Source organism: Cydia pomonella, chromosome 8 (assembly GCF_033807575.1).
Source record: "Cydia pomonella isolate Wapato2018A chromosome 8, ilCydPomo1, whole genome shotgun sequence".
Lineage (NCBI taxonomy): Eukaryota > Metazoa > Arthropoda > Insecta > Lepidoptera > Tortricidae > Cydia > Cydia pomonella.
The window spans coordinates 14365018-14382776 of record NC_084710.1 but is presented as its reverse complement, the minus strand read 5'-3'; the positions used below and the strand labels follow the sequence as shown (position 1 = coordinate 14382776).

The window sequence follows — 17759 nt, the reverse complement described above, 5'->3', positions numbered from 1 at the left end:
GGCCAGCTACAACCCTAACGACTATATTTGTAAAGTTTTTACGAGACGCTTACCCATCGCTTACGCTTCGCGTGCCGAGGGCCTAACTCTTCTCTTATTCACACTATGTCGGTCGTTGTGTAGTTTTCCGCAAAACAATGCGGATAGTACGTCAATGGACCATTTATTGACGTTAACGAGTAATCGCCCGGTAAATTGATTTGAGTAATTGATTTCTTGCAATGCATATTATTACTTGTACTTTAATAATGGTTAACGCGAGATTCCAATGCTAATGTTAAATCTATATCAAATCAAATAGTTACTTAGATATTTTAAAGTATGATTTCGGTTCCTTATTGCAGTAACTATTAAGTATTTTAAAACACAAGTATACAACTTTAAGACTACTTTATTTAGCGTTACACGTTGGCCGATTCGGAAAAAAAGCGCTGGTGGCCTAGCGGTAAGAGCGTGCGACTTGCAATCCGGAGGTCGCGGGTTCAAACCCTGGCTCGTACCAATGAGTTTTTCGGAACTTACGTACGAAATATCATTTGATATTTACCAGTCGCTTTTCGGTGAAGGAAAACATCGTGAGGAAACCGGACTAATCCCAACAAGGCCTAGTTTACCCCTCTGGGTTGGAAGGTCAGATGGCAGTCGCTTTCGTAAAAACTAGTGCCTACGCCAAATCTTGGGATTAGTTGTCAAGCGGACCCCAGGCTCCCATGAGCCGTGGCAAAATGCCGGGACAACGCGAGGAAGAAGACACGTTGGCCGATTCGGTAATTAGCTATGGATTATCAAGTTATGGTAGAACGTATGAGGCCTACCTTCAAAAAATATATGTATGACGTCCAACTCATCTTCAAAGAATACTCGAATTGAGGGGGTCAGAGGGGCTCTTCTTAGGTGGTCAGAGGTGTAGGGTTAGAGCCGGTGTAGCTTTATTTGACGTTCATAAGCGCATTGTAATATGCCTATTTGAATAATCAACTATCTTTGTCTTTATCTTTATCTAACTAAGACTTCTTAAACCCATAGTAATGTATGCGATAAAAAATAAATTTTAAGAGAATATTGCAAAATATATTCGATAAGTTGACGCAGCAATAATACCTAAAGGTAAAATCTCATCAAATAACTCATTTGCAAAAATCAGAGAGATCTAAAAGTTGCGTCCACTTCATCATTTTTAACACAGTACTCTGTGCCGAAGCAAATAATGTATATGGCAAAAGAATTTCTTGGTATATTCTCTAAGATATATTAAATAAATTAGTACCTTACTATACATTAGAGAATAAAATGCCATCGCATGTCAATAAAATCCTAAAAGAATATTTCACAAAGATTTTACATAAACTCTTGTCAAATAGAAATACGAGTAAGTACTTTATATAAAAAAAATAGTTTTTTTTTAACATCCGATATCGTATCGGACAATGTCTTAGTGTGAGTAATTGCTTTACTATATCTTTCTACGTAGTTTTTGCAGAAACTACTTATCTTTTCTATCTTTATACAGAAACCACCGTACAACTATGGGTACCTGAATAAGTTGGACTTACTAAATTTCGCAACATCATGGGTAACTGGGTGCTCTTGTTCCTGGTATCCCGTGACATCACCACCCTCGTAGAGCTCGTACCCGTCCCTGGTCTGCAGTTGGTCTAACGAAGAATTGGAGATGGGATGTACAGCGCCTGCTACAGCGTTGTATTGTCGGTACACGTCGTTTAAAGCTGCTACTCTGAAAGAGGCATCTTATCTCAATAAGTGTCGGCTATGCTGAAGCCCTCCGGCATCCTCAAGGACGATGGCAAGAGGTCGGACGGAATGTTATTGATTCCGTGGGAGATGGGGCGGGTGTTGCTGTGCCGGGCACCGTCCCATCTTCATAGCACTTCCATCTCGCCGGGTGTCTGATCGATGGAAAAGGGCTAAGTACAGCCGTGTCGCCCAAGAATACAGTTTATTCCTTTTGGGGTTCAAACACTTGGCCCCGAGTGGAGTCCCGATGCCCTGAAATTTTTCGGAGCCTTATCAAAGAGGCTATTAGTTAGGCTAGTGCATGGATACCACTGAGGACCTTAGGGCTGGCAGTTTCCTCACACAGTGGATTAGAATTGCAATTCAGCGAGGTAATGCTGCCAGAATGTATACGGCACCCTGCCGAGGGGTGAATTTTTATTTTAGTTTTGGGTTTTGGGATTTTTTCATTTTAAGTATTATAATTTTATTTGAGTTTAGTTTATAATATTTATAATCTCAATGATTTAAATTTTAGTGGCCTGGGATATAGGACAAGGGCGAAAGTGTTATAGTTTAGCTTTACACAAATATAGTCGAGTTCATAAATAAGTTTATTTTTTTTACCTTGTTTTAATGGATTAAGGTGATGAAATGTATAAATATTTATGAACTTGATTGTATCAGCAGAAGGTAGAAGCATTTCTAATTTTTCTACCTTCCACTTTGGGCAGACTTATCCTACTTAACTGGTTATTTAATGGTATTCTGTATACTCCTACCTTAGTTAAGTTTAATTCTCTTACGTCATACCAAATGGAAATAAACATAAAATAAAATGTAACTGTGACGTCAAAATGTATTATTGTATGGATTACTCGGAGCATGGGTTGACTCGCACTTGAACGGTGTTTAGGTATTACGGTAATAGGTATACATGTAGGGTAGGGTATATAGGTAGTCTTATTTTAACTCCTTTCCTATTTGTAAAATAGTACACCATTTTCAAACTCCGACTACTTCACCTAGCTGAATTATTACTTTTAATATGTTTGACGACGTGCTCGACATGATTACATTGTTTCCTTTTCTCTTACTTTACCTGTTTATTAGGCACGAAAGTGATAGAAATAGTCATTCGCCGCATTAAACGCGCGGAAGCGCGAGAAGTACTTAGAATCGGAGCACGCCAAGTTTTCCTACCAAGTGTGCTACGTCAAGTGGCTACTTCTTTTGGCACTTCTATGGGATATGTATACTGTTACTGCCATGTCAGTACAAAGTTAGCGAGGTCGAAGTATATCTGCCTGTAGCCAACAGCCTTACCAACTTGCAAACTTTGAAAGCCAACTGGCTCGTGGCGGTGCGCCGAACCGTGTGACATTTAAAAATATTACATTGCCGTCTGAGGGTTTATGTAAGGGCACTGACTGAACCATATATGTATGTATATACCAGTGTTGCCCGTAATTGTTAATTCTAATTAACCATTAGCCAATTGCATTAACCATTAATTTCGTAATTAGTAAATTGCATTAAGCATTAATTGAATTAAGGTAAATTAGGATTAAATTTTTGATATGATAATTAAAATTAAATTAATTAGAATTACTCTCAATTGCATTAACGTTTAATGGAATAAAATAATTTCGTAAATAATTAATGTTACTATTACTTGAAAGCATATTATTACAAGCTTCAGTGAATTATAACATTGTGATGTTTTAAAATGAGACTCAACAAAATGACCCTAAACCCTGACATAAGTGAAGTTCATATTTGGAGCAATATCGATACACGCCGATTTGATCATGCGACTTATTTTGATGTGCGTTTGGGAGAGCAGTAACCAAGATAGAGCTGATGCTGAACCCTGGAAGTACCCAGTCGAACTCAGGGTTGGTGCAACATAGGCACACGCTGTTTTGGTCATCCTTAATTGTTAATGGTTAATTTTAATTAACCTTTTCAATGGATAATTTTTAATGGTTAATTGCATTAGCGTTCGGCCAACACTGGTATATACGTTATTTCATTAAAATACACCCACTATAATGGACTGTTATGGTTTTTCCCTACTGCATATTATTAATCGTTTACGGTATCGGTCTGAATTGTTTGTCCAATATTTAAATTAAATATTTTCCTTATTTAACTGACTCAATACAGTTAGTTCACATCTGAACACATATAATCGAACACATCGCGCAGTTAGTTCACAATAATTTGATTTTCGTAAACAAAATAACTATACATATAAAAATTGTAGTTCATCCATTTCAATTTGCAATTTGCAAACTTTTGAGATGTTTTGACAAAATATGCGAAAGAAGAGTACATACAGTGTGAAGAGAACCAACACTAAACATGAAATATACTTGTGAAGAGATTTTCGTCAACAGCAAAATAATGCCCACAAACTTCACAAAACAAATCGTGGCGGTTATTTATTTCTCGACATATGGAATATTTGCTATTAACATTGTGTTGTGTGTCAGCGGCACAATATTTGGCATAACCTCATGGATTCTCATAAAGCAGTGGAGACGATTCGAGAATCACGTATTTTTAAATATGGTTATAATATGTGGGATTCATTCAATACTTCTGTGTATTAAAAACAAATGTACTCAGTTAAATCAAAATAATTTGCATTTCGACAAACTTCCTCGAAGCATAATTTTTGAGGAAATGGTATTTCTGTTCTGTAGCTTTGTGATGATTCACTGGTTTTTTGTGGTAAATATGTCGTTTTACATGAATATTGTGAAAGTGTTCAATAATCACATTCGACGAAGATATTTAGTGACGAATCTGTTTGCCTGGGGTGCGCCAGTGCTGGAAACAGCCATCGTGTTTGGACTGATATTTGTGTGTCACTTGGAAATGCGTCATGTGAGATACTTAAACGGAGGCATTCTTTTCTGGTTTTTAATTGTAAATACAGCTCTACACTTGAGGGTAGTGTATACCTTGCTAATGTATTGCGGCAATAGTTCTAGAAGAAATTGTTGGATAAGTATAATGGTATCGGTTGTTGTTTGTGTAATGTCAAGCATTTTCTCGTACACTTCTGTAGTATTGTATTTATATAGAGGTTCTTTATATTTAGATAATGCTAGCGTTTTAGTGCGACAAATTAGTATATTTGTGAGTTTGGTTAATATTTTTGCAGTAATAGTCTTCTTGTTATCGATGAAAAGACACCGGGAAGCGTGGCGGGTATACCTGCGCCGGCAAAAAGAACAAAATATTGTGACACCAGTAACGCCACTGAACATATAAGCGTAGGTAATTACAAAACAAGGTTACACTTTATTGCCTTCCTTCCTTCCTAGAAACGCAAAATGGCTTTAAGTTATGATGTAAGTAACATTAAAGTTGAATAAAATGTTTTTATACTTTATCATATGATATTATTTTTAAATTTTCTCTTCTTACTCCGATCTCATCATCATCCTGTCATAGCCGGTTTCGGCCTCGGCAACTGATTTTGTACTTGCTAGTGAGAGGGACGATCACGAGCTCTCAGGTGGCTGACGTAGCCTATTTTCGCAGTAAATGTACGGCCACACTCACCGCAAGTCAGCACCCCTCCGACAAAATTGTAGCTTATGACCGCAGGTGGTCGGGGCTTCGCGTCGAGTTCCACTCACCTCTGCTCTTCAAAGGCTTGCACTTTTGTACTCACTGTTTACCTCCACTTCGGCCGATCTCGTGCCGAAGTCTCCCAGTGCGATGGTTCGATGTCACATCTCCGCATGTGACGCTTCAGCACATCTTTGTAGCGCAACGGTTGGCCACTCTGTTTCCACTTACCACTTTGCAACTCTGAGTAGAAGATGCGCTTAGCAACTCTGTCATTAGACATACGGGAGACATGACCATACCATCGTAGTTGTCGCCGCATTAGATAGGCTTCAATGCCGCTACATTAGCACGGCGAAGAACTTCGGTGTTTCTGACACGATCAGACCAAGAGATGTTCATAATGTCACGCAGGCATTTAAGGTGAAACCTATCCAATGAACGAATGTGTTTTCGGTAGAGACACCACGTTTCAGAGGCATACAGAAGATTGGGCAGAACTATTGCCATGTACACAGATACCTTTGTCAGGAGCTTAATATCATGTGAATGGAACACCTTGACGCGCAGTTTGCCAAAGGCAGCGGCAGCCGCTCCGATTCTACTGTTAATTACGTCGGTAAGGTGGCACTTGGATGTTATTGTGCTCCCCAGATATCGGAATCTGTCTACTAGCTTAATAGAGTCGTCACCGAGCCTGACGTCAACGGGCACTAGTGTCTCCAACCCCATGATTACGGTTTTTTTCGACACTGGTTTTAAGGCCGAAACGCTGACAGGACTCATTGAGGCTCGTCATAAGCATTTGTAGACTATCCGGGGAATCCGCCACAAAGCAAAGGTCGTCCGCGTATATTATCTCTGTAATAGAGTCCTGAGATACTTTTGTGCGCGCCTTTAGTCGTGCTAGATTAAACACATTGCCATCAGTGCGAAAACGAATACGGATGCCATCCGCTAACGTTTGTAAGGCATCTCTGACGACAACAGCAAAGTAAAGAGCGAAAAGAGTTGGTTCCAAAACGCATCCTTGCTTGACGCCACAAGTAAAACCAAAGTATCCGGAATTTTCGCCCCTTACGCTGATACAGCATTACATGCCGTCGTGAAGAAGTCTAATGAGCCTGACAAACTTAGCCGTGCACCCATGTTTCGCCAGCACCTTCCACAAGGCTTCACGAGACACGCTGTCAAAAGCTTTCTCAAGGTCAACAAAGCAAAGAAATAGTGGCTGACCTTGTTCTCCTACTCTTCTCTTGAAGTCGACGAATAGAGAAAATGGCTTCGCATGTGCCTCGGTCAGGTCGGAAGCCAGATTGTGTCTCCGGCAATATGTCTTCTGACAAAGGTAAAAGGCGATTCAGCAATATGCGAGTAAAGACTTTACTCCGATCTACATACATAATATTACACTCGTCAGGCGGGACGTATAACTAAATAATCAGCAGGGGGTACGAGTATAAGCAATGACTGGAACGTGTGTGAGCCGAGTTCAACACACGAGTTTTTGTAATAGTCGTAATCATAATTAGTACTACGATCACTACACCCCGTGCTCAATGACAAAAAGCACCATAAGAATTATTTGAAATAATATCGGCCAAGAGCATGTCCGGCCACGCTCAGTGTAGGGTTCCGTAGTTACCATTCTGCCAGAAGCGGCTAAACAGGGGCTATTAGTAAGAATCAAGTACATTACAAAGCATAAAGGAGTACCTTCGCAGCGTTTTGTACGTCTTTTTACTAAGAAGAGAAGACTTTTTGCAAAAATTCAAAAATAGCCGGACCGATCATGTTTGCTATAGTTTTTATTGAAAGTATGTATTAAGTTTTTGTTCAACGATTTATTTCATATTTTTTGGAACCATGGTCCAAAAGTCAGAGGGGTAGAGGAGAGACACAATTTTTTTCCTTTCAAATCGATTTTTTATCGAAAATATTCAGTTTATCAAAAACGGGTTTTTGGAGACCTTTATTCGTTTTGAAAAACATAAATCCAATGATACCGCACAATATCGGCTTAAAGTGATAAAAAAATAAAAAGAAACATTTTGTATGAAAATTGTACTTTTTAGGGTTCCGTAGCCAAATGGCAAAAACGGAACCCTTATAGATTCGTCATGTCCGTCTGTCTGTCCGATTATGTCACAGCTACTTTTTTCCGAAACTATAAGAGCTATACTGTTCAAACTTAGTAAGTGGATGTATTCTATGAACCGCATTAAGATGTTCACACAAAAATAGAAAAAAAACGATAAATTTTGGGGGTTCATATTTATTTATTTTATTTTATTTATTTATTGCAACCATGGTATTATCGATATTACAAAGTCTGGGTAGTTCCACATGGACCCTGTAAGGGCATAGCAATATAAAGTGCATAGGGTCTAATCTTAAAACTATGTGTATAATATAAAATTAAGTAAATTTAATAGTTTGTACATATGAAAGTTATACTGAATCAAATAATTGTCAGTGAATTAAATACAAATAGCCAAATAATTAATTATTAAGTAATGTCAAATTAATAAGTACAATAAAAATAAGAGATGTAAAATAATTGTATTAGAAATAGAATTAATATTTAAATGCAATATGTCAATGATTTGATTCATTTTAACCTTACATACAATAATATCTAAATTTATAATTAATGCACAGAGATAGAGGTGTTGCTAAACGGACGAATCAGTGAAAAAATCTTCTAAATTGTAGTAGCATTTGTCAATCAAGTAAGTTTTAAGTCTGGTCAAGAATGTTTTGTTACATTTTTCTGCTTTTATGCTGTTATCTATTTTATTGTACACTTTTATTGCCATGGCGTACGGACTTGAGCTGTATAACTTTAGTTTAGAGCCTGTTATTGTTGCCAGATTATTTTGAAATCGGGATTGATACCGTCGCGACTGATCTTGAATATAGATAAATAGGTTTGGGTTTTCCCTAACAAATTTACCCAATTCTAAGATGTATATGGAGGTCAGCGTAAGAAGTTTATATTGCCTAAAATACTGTAAGCAGCTTTCTGGGCTGTAGATATTGGCTAATATTCTTATACATTTTTTTTGAAGTATGAATAGGTCTTTCACGTCTGTACTATTTCCCCATAGTATTATACCATACTTAAGCCATGAGTAGGCATAGGCATAGTATGCGGTAAGCGCGGACTGTAGATCTGTCGTTTTCTTGAGCTCTCTTAACGCATAAATAAATGAGGACAATTTTGTTTTCAGTTTCGCGATATGCTTTTTCCAACTTATATGTGTATCGATATCAAACCCTAACAGTGTTGCTGTCTCTACGCACTCCAAGTCCATGCCGTTAAGTGTTACTTCTATGTCTAGAGGGTTTTTTTGATGCGGCCTAAATTGAATGATTTTAGTTTTCGATATGTTTAATTTTAGATTGTGGTCCTCCATCCATTCTGTCAACGAAGTTAGTGTTAGGTTTATTTCATTGTTTATGCTCGAACTGTCTTTGCATGAAGTAAGGAGGGATATGTCATCTGCAAAGAGAACGCAAGAGTAGTCGTTGTTCATGAGTTTTGGAATGTCATTGATATATATTAAAAATAGCAAGCATGCGAGTACTCCACCCTGGGGGATGGAATGGGTCATGTAGTGTACGTCAGATCGAATGCGTTTAATTTTTCGTGTTGTCATGTCGACATTTTCAATTACTCCATACTTAGAACTGAAACTCAAAAAATCTTTTTTCATCAAACCCATACGTGTGGGGTATCTATGGATAGGTCTTCAAAAATGATATTTAGGTTCCTAATATTATTTTTTTCTAAACTGAATAGTTCGCGCGAGAGACACTTCCAAAGTGAAAAAATGTGTCCCCCCCCTCCCTTGTAACTTCTAAAATAAAAGAATGAAAAATGTAAAAAAAATATATGATATACATTACTATGCAAACTTCCACTGAAAATTGGTTTGAACGAGATCTAGTAAGTAGTTTTTTTTATAAGTCATAAAATAAAAATATTTTTTTTATCAAACCCATTCGTGTGGGGTATCTACGCGTAGGTCTTCAAAAATGATATTGAGGTTTCTAATATAATTTTTTTCTAAACTGAATAGTTTGCGCGAGAGACACTTCCAAGGTGCTAAAATGTGTGTCCAAAGTGGTAAAATGTTGAACAAGATCTAGTAAGTAGATTTTTTTTTAATACGTCATAAATGGTACGGAACCCTTCATGCGCGAGTCCGACTCGCACTTGGCCGCTTTTTATTTTACCGTTCTGTTGCCATGGGCTTGTGCACAAATCACGCGAGGTTCGATAGGGAGGGAGGGGGGTAATGAAAAAATCACGATAGAACACGTTGGGGGAGAGGGGGGTATAAGGAGACCTCACGTGTATTTTTCTATAGTGAACGAAACTAAGAAAAAATATCTACCACATACTTTTTCTCGGTTTCGTTAACCATAAATCTTCACTTGGCACTTCAAAATAGCGAGTATAAACAAGATTTACTCTATAATAAAAAATAAAAATGGTTTATTTCGGACCATAATACATAGAAATTAGTTAGTAATTTAGCTTCATAAAAAATCTATGTTAGTCTTATGAACTATATATCTACAGGAAACTTAACCTAGTAGGTATTGGGAGCGATAAATAGTCTTACCCTATTTGCCCCTCCCAATAATCACATCAATCCAGTATTTTGTGAGCGGGCAGTCGAGGCGATTGGCCAACGTACGCAGTCTCCCAAGCAGTGAGGCAATTCTTTTTCGCCTTATAGCAAAGAAGTCGTCAGTTCTAGCCTCGGCGAACATGCCCGATGCGCAGCAGTGTTTAGGCCGCCTCAACAGCATTCTAAGGACGTTGTTGTATTGCACACGCAGTGTATTAGGTATAAGCCTTCTGTGTAAATCTCACCCACAGGCTGCACGTGTAAAACGTCTGGAAATAAGCCTTAAAAAGTGTCAGTTTTACTTTCTCGTTACAGCGTGCGAACCTGCGGGCGAGCATATTACCTCGTACTGCCAAAGCTCTCCTCTCTCTTTATTCTAACTCCACATTGCAGTCTATACTCGTCCGAGTCAATCCCCGCCCATCTCACCCTATTGACCTGGTCTCTGGGTAGACTGGTCCTTTTCAGCTTACTCCATAGCTTATCATAAACAACCAGGTCAAAAGCTATTGACAGGTCCAGAAAACATGCGTATATCGGCGTGTCTCTGCATTGTCCAAGTAGTACTTGACAGCCTGCTTAAGGCACAAAATTGCACTCTCTGTCGACAAACCTGGCCTAAATCCAAATTGTGCGTCGTGCAGATTAATATGTTTGCAAAGTTGTGCATTAAGAAAGCCGTCGAGCACTTTCGGTGTGACTGTCGCTAGTGAGATGGGCCTATAATTACCGATGTCCGAGAGGTCACCCGTTTTGTTTTTTGCTAGCGGGATCACCATCCCCATATAATATTATTTATCTTAAAATTAGGTCAAATGAAAAATAAAATAAAAATATACGTGAGGTTATGCGGGAGTGGAGGAGGTTAGCCAAGAGCCTCACCAAATATCACCAAGGGGGAGGGGGAGTCAAAAAAGTAGCCAAAAAAACCTCGCGTGATTTGTGCACAAGTCCCATGCACGATTGATCGATCCATGCCAAATTGCAGCTTTTTAGTACTAAAGATCACGGACGGACAGGCAGAAAGACATGGCGAAACTATAAAAGTTCCTAGTTGACTACGGAACCCTTAAAATGGCCAAATTTCATGGGCTAGTGGTGGTGGTTGGTTGTGGTGGCGGTTTCAAATTTCGAGGCTGCGGTGTCCTGAGATTAGACCTGATTTTTTTCAGATTCATAAATGAATTATAAATAATATGCCCATATTGAAGAATATTTAAATTTAAATTTACACCACTTACTTAGCAAGCCAGTCCTGATAGTTAGCCGAGCCGACGTCGAACATGACGTTGGTCCTCGGGTCCTGCGAGCGACGGGTCAGGCTGTTCTGGCCGAAAGCTGTGCCGAGCCGGCTCTGCAGTACCGGCTTGCCCATCTCTTCGAGGATCTGTTCGGCCAGGAAGTTGCGGCAGCGGTATTCGTTCATCATTTTTCTGAAAGTAAGATACCTGGTCTGCACATTTGTTAACGGGACAGTGCCCGAAACTTAAACTTTAGCTTGAAGCAGCTACGTTTCTTCTTTTCGTATAATACAATGGTACCTTTTCCATAGCTAAATAAGTATAGTTTTTTATACAGTATGTATATATGAACGTAAAACAATTCAAACCCAGAAACGTTTACTTAGGTCATACTGAGCAACTTTTACTAATCGCGAAAAAAAATTGACTGGCCAGCAAAATGATGAGGATGAAACAGCAAATTTTTTTTCGCGATTTCATGGGTGGTCCTATAGTAAAAGTTGTCCAGTATGACCTAAACATTAACGGGTTTAAGAAATTGCTTTTCGTTCAGATACATACAGTATACTATTCATCTTCAAAATCGGACTTCAGTCCCTGATCCTCATTTAGTAATTACGATCAGCAAAAAAAAATTAATAGTGACTGCCAAAGTGATCATATGTATCATAACACACTTTTGTTACCTCTAGGGTAAGGATATGTCAAAAGCTCAATCCGGTTGGCTGAACTGTTTGCAACTGGTATGATGTAGAAGATGGTGCAACTACACTGATACTAACTTTAAAAACTGTATTTTAAATATTCTTAATTTTTTTTCTTATCTTAACAGGAAAGAATAGCTTTGCGATCCTAACGGAATGTGCGTACGTTTTTAATGAAATTTCTTTATCCGTAGAAAACAGTTTCCACTAACTAAATCTTAACAAAAGATCGCAAAGCGGTTCTTCCCTCTTAAACACACCTGTGGTACTCGAGAGTGGTCAGTGCTGCGTCGATCGATCCATTGACAGAGTTCACAACACTCGGGGTCACAGAACCATTTGCATCAGGCTGTTTCATAATGAAATAGGTCGGCATCAAATCCGTCCGCAAAAAATCGTTGACATTTAAATCACTTTCGAACATTTTCGACGCCAACGTAGCACTTATAAACAAAAGCGAAGCGATTTTTGGGCACATCATAAACTTAAAAAAAATTGCGATAAAATGTATGTTTTCTCATCGAGAGGCGAGATGCTAGTGTCCCATGCTCCCATATTGTTGCAGTAAAGTAGTACGCAAAATGTTTGTCTTCTGTCCAGTATAACTCTATTTCTAGATTCGTGAAAACTATACATCAACAGAGATCACAAAAAACTGGATTAACTATAATGTCTATAATCAGCACATGAAAGATTATTCGAGTTACGGAGCGGAAAATTCACTCGCGATGAAAGAGCTGTGATCGTATCACCTTTAAACGTCTAACTGTTGGTAAAGAGAGTAGAAATCTATATTAAGAACTCTTAGAGCATTTTCACATGGTCCGATCCGATCCGATATGGGAAAGGCAGCTATTTGAGAGTGCCATTAACGCTTTCTGTTGAGCAATAAACGATTATTAAATGAATAAATATAAAAAATTAACACATTTTATTTACGATAACATTATATATATATATAGGTAAGTGGTGTTACTACAACTAAAACATTTTTTATTTTTTACTTTTTTGTGATTGTATCCGACATCGGATTACGTATCGGATCGGAAAATGTGATAACGGACTTACTTCCCGAGATTGTTTTATTGATGTATCCTCCTTAGTGTCCTTATTTTTTTTACAAATCATGTAGCACGCAATAGGCATAAATATATTGGTATTTTATGATCTAAAATATTGTAACAAAAATTCGCTATGTGCACTACTGTCACGCAACCTAGCATCCGCAAATCTAGTATAGGAGAAAACGTCAATTCACTACATCTTATAAAACTATTAAATTTTGATATGATTTTAATCTATCGATAGAACAGAGAGATAGAGATTTAGGGTTTTGTGTAAATTGGTTGAAATATGACGATGTTGTCGGAGAAAATGACGCTGGCTAGGAGCTTTAATCGAAAACGCTCCCTAATCTGTTTGAGCTATAACAACACAATGTATGGTGGGGTAGTCTCTCTTTCATGGGTCTACAAAAAAGTCCGCGATGGTGAATGTCTATCTTTTAAGGATAACTTACTATACCCATTCTTAACTTCGAGAAAAAGATCACATAATATGCATTTGCAAACCTATTTACACGGATACAGTTTTAATAATTATCAAATTAAATACTTTAGTTATATTAAGCATTTTATGCAGATTACATTGGTCCCTTACACAATACGATTTTAATGAATATAAAATGAAGAAAAAAAAATGCAAAAACTTCATCCCTGCAGCACGCGTAGCCAACGTACCAATCGTTAACGCTCCGTAGCGTAGCGTAGTCATTTCTCTCTGTCACTCTTCCATATGAGTGCTACAGTGACGTTTCGTTCGCTACGGAGCGTTGACTATCGGATCGATCGGCATGTTGGCCACGCGGGCAGGTTCTATTGTTTAGTAAAAATATTGATCTTTACGATATATGGATATATGGGGTCTTTTTCATAAGAATCCAAATAAGCGAACTGCTTTCGCATTTGTGAGCAGAAGAAAAAATAATTGACATGTCAACGTAATGCCAACTCTCACTGCATAAACGTTCATGCAACGTTCCAAAGGCTCTAACAAAATCAAATATTTTTCTCGATGTATAGCTATAGACGTAATAATAAAATTTAAGCACTATAACGTCCCTCGCCTAAAATATGTAACTCGTGTAAAAAGTATAAGAAGCGCTTCCTATCGTAACTTGTGTAAATTACGAAGGTATCCAGCTAAAACCGTATCCGAGTTGAACCTGTGAGTTTTAAACCAGCTGTGTGGTGAAATTCGGCGTCTAGCTTGTTTCTTTGTTGCAAACTAGATGTCGCTGCCGACTAAAATGAAAACGAGGTAAGCTTTGCTTTTCAACCAAGTTCCGTTTTTCTGGTAGAGAGGGCGTTTTAGAATCGTAACAGGAATATTGGCACATGTTGAACTTTATTAAATATAAAAATAATTTATATGACATAGATATATAGGTATAGATTTCCATATTTTTTTATTACAAGCTTTTATTTACTTTCACCTGACCGTTGTCTGTTTGTAATCAAATCTTGCAAGTTAAATTTGACCCACTTTCCGGTTTCCGATGAAGCTGAAAATTTGCATACATATGTAAGTCGGGTGACAATGCAATATTATGGTACCATCGAGATGATCTGATGATGGAGACAGGAGGTGGCCATAGGAACTCTGTGATAAAACAACGTAACTTAATTGTGTTTGGGGTTTTTAGAATTGCCTCGATGAGTATTAGTTACTTGTGGAAAGAAAAGTACAGTCAGCGATAAAAGCTTGTACCAAAAATGAAATTTGTGCCAAAAACTTATTAAATATAAATTGCGTGGCACATGCTTTTACAATTTAAACGTTATATCGAAGTAGCAATTAACTTATTTACCTATATAAATATACACTCCGTTATTTTTAAGATTAAAATTTTTCAAACCTCAAAAGTAGTGGGAATTAACTTTTTCTTGCGAAATGCTAGGGCTCCTACGATATTAATATTGCGATACAATAATATGTAAACGACACCGACGACGACGAGTGCCTAGTTACTCATATTTAATTTTCGAGGAAAAAAGTTACCACTACTTTTAATTTGAGGTTATACTATTTCTAATGAAAAAAACGGGGTATAGAATATATGACTTTTCAGACTTCAGTAAATTGATGCAGTTGATACTTATAAAAAAAATCGGATTTATTGATACCTTAGAAGATTATTCAATATGCGATTTGTGTTTTCCCTTTCCTAGTCTAATTATTGTCGATTCAATGCTATGAATTATGAATAATACGTAATAATCGAATTGAAGTTCTACTTCTTCATCTTTAATTCGATTATTATGTTAAAACGATAAAATACATGAAGATGATGGTTGCTAATACTCCTAACAGCATCAAGTTTGAATAAACTTATATGCGCCTATTATAGGTAACCTACATAGGGTTATATAGGTAGGACACTCACTTAGAAATGTATAAGCTTTGTCTTCGATACCTTATTAATGTTAGGCGTGGACGGAACCTAATTAAGATGTTATGTAGACATCGACATAGACATAATTTATTGGTAAAAAGATATTACAGGTCACAATTTCAAACTTATTTCTACACATCTTATACCTATCTATTATGTTTATATCAATTTAATATTAAACGATAAAATTAAATTAATTAATTATATTACATTATACTTTATAATGCTAAATACCATATGCCTATGGTTTTTTGGACTAAAGGTAAGTTATACCTTTCAAATTATTATAAAAGACAAATAGCTTTGTCGCTGTCATATTTGTTTGACATTTCTGCCAAAAATTTGGCAGTTTATCCTGCTTCTATTGAGCAGACCGGTATGAACTTGGTTTTGGTTCCAGTCATAACCAATAATTTAAATTAGCTCTTAAGACAAAATAATCTGTCTCTGGCAATTTAGCTTTTAGTAAATCTGATGAAAAATACTGCAAACATGGAATGTACATCCACCTGGTGCATCAAAACATTCAATGTATTAGAGGAAAAGATTTACAGATTGAACTTTTTTTGAATGATTATAATATTGATATTTTATGTATTACTGAACATTGGTTGAATAATAATGAATTAATGCCTCAATTTAATAATCACCAGGTGGGCAGTTCGTTCACCAGACTTAGTTCCATACATGGTGGGTCATTAATTATATTAAATAGTCAGTTAAAATTTAAGGAACGTAAGGACATTGTATCCATGTCTGTTGAGCGGACTATAGAACTAAGTGCAGTAGAATTGGAGCAATTTATTGTTGTCTGTGTGTATAGGCCGCCTTTAAGTAATTTTGAAATATTTGAAAGCATAATGGAATCCGTCCTACTTAAAATATCACCTTCTAGTAAGAAATTACTTATATGCGGCGACTATAATGTAAATATTTTGGAAAATTCAACAGTAAGTTGTAGATTGTTGAATCTTTTCAAATCATGTAATCTCAACCACATGTTTATGGAGCCTACTAGAGTGACTGCCACTAGTGCCACCTGTATAGATAATATTTTCACTGATATTTTTCCTACCGCTAAAAATGTAATCAGCAAGTTAGAATCAGACCACTTAGGCCAATTAATGGTGTTTGAGGCTGTAAGGAAAAATACCTTGCGAAAACAAATAACTTTTGTACCAGTAACCTCTGACCGCGTGGAACGAATGAAACAAAGTTTAATTCAGGCGCTACCCTTTCTGTCTTCCAACATGAGTCCTAATGATATGTATAATTCATTCTTTCACACTTTTATGGAAAATTATAATGCGATATTTACTACAAAATCAGTCATGGTTAGTGATGCATCAGTTTTTAGTGAGTGGGCTACTGCAGAGTTACATCAACGAAGACGTGCATTGTATGCCTTGTATGAGGAACGGCGGTTCAATACGAGTGATGAATTTAAGGAATATGTTAAACAATATTCGAAGAAGTTTAAAATAGATTGCCATATCGCTAAGCGTAATTATTTAAGTCAAACAATAAAAACTAGCTCTGATATAATTAAAACAACGTGGAAAGTAATTAATGTGGAGACTGGTAGATCAAAGCAAAGGATGAAAGATCTTAAACTAAAAATTGATGACAAAATCGTAGATTCCAGTTTAGATGTAGCAACAGAATTTGAAAAATTCTTCACCGAGGTACCAGCTTCCACAACTAAGAACTTAAATTCATCACCCTCGTCTGCCGTTACACTGTTAGAAGAGAATGTCCCAGAATGTACTAGAAACCTTAATTTTGAACATGTGAGTGCCTCAGATATATTAAAGGCGTTTAAATCAATTAATATAAAAAAAACTAGTGACCTTTGGGGAGTCTCCGTTCATACTGTCAAATCCTTAATAGAAGTTGTAGCGCCTGACCTGGTAGTTATATTTAATAACAGTGTTGACTGCGGTGAGTTTCCTGATCTAATGAAACATAGTAAAGTCACTCCTTTATTTAAATCAGGTAGCACATCCGACCCCACTAACTTTAGACCGATATCAGTGTTACCAACATTCAGCAAAATTTTTGAAAAAATAGTTTTGAGTCAGTTATTGAAACATTTTAACATTAATAATCTAATGCACAACAAACAATTTGGTTTTACACGGGGTCGCTCAACAACCGACGCTGGTGTTGAGCTAATTAAACAGATCTTCGATGCCTGGGAGGAGTCACAGGATGCTTTAGGTATCTTCTGTGACTTATCTAAGGCCTTCGATTGCGTCTGTCATGAAACATTGATCAGGAAACTGCACTATTATGGAGTAAGAGGCTCGGCACTGAATTTAATAAAGTCTTACTTACACGGTAGAATACAAAGGGTTGATGGGAGTGGACAGCGATCACCGGGGTCATTGGTCTC

The 17759-nt window shown here is 37.1% G+C and overlaps 1 protein-coding gene across 2 annotated transcripts in view; it reads right to left on the bottom strand.

The window, feature by feature from the left end:
- Window positions 1–17759, bottom strand: part of LOC133520641 (uncharacterized) — a 64626-nt gene that overhangs the window by 7372 nt on the left and 39495 nt on the right. The window contains exons 1-3 of one of the 2 annotated variants that reach the window (XM_061855188.1): window positions 12171–12588; window positions 11207–11398; window positions 1554–1735 (exon numbers count right to left, since the gene is read on the bottom strand). In XM_061855188.1, the coding sequence (XP_061711172.1) occupies window positions 1554–1735; window positions 11207–11398; window positions 12171–12391 (595 nt within the window). In that variant the 5' untranslated portion in view covers window positions 12392–12588. Of the gene's footprint in view, window positions 1–1553; window positions 1736–11206; window positions 11399–12170; window positions 12589–17759 lie in introns of those variants that run through there. The other variant, XM_061855189.1, reaches the window with a different exon arrangement.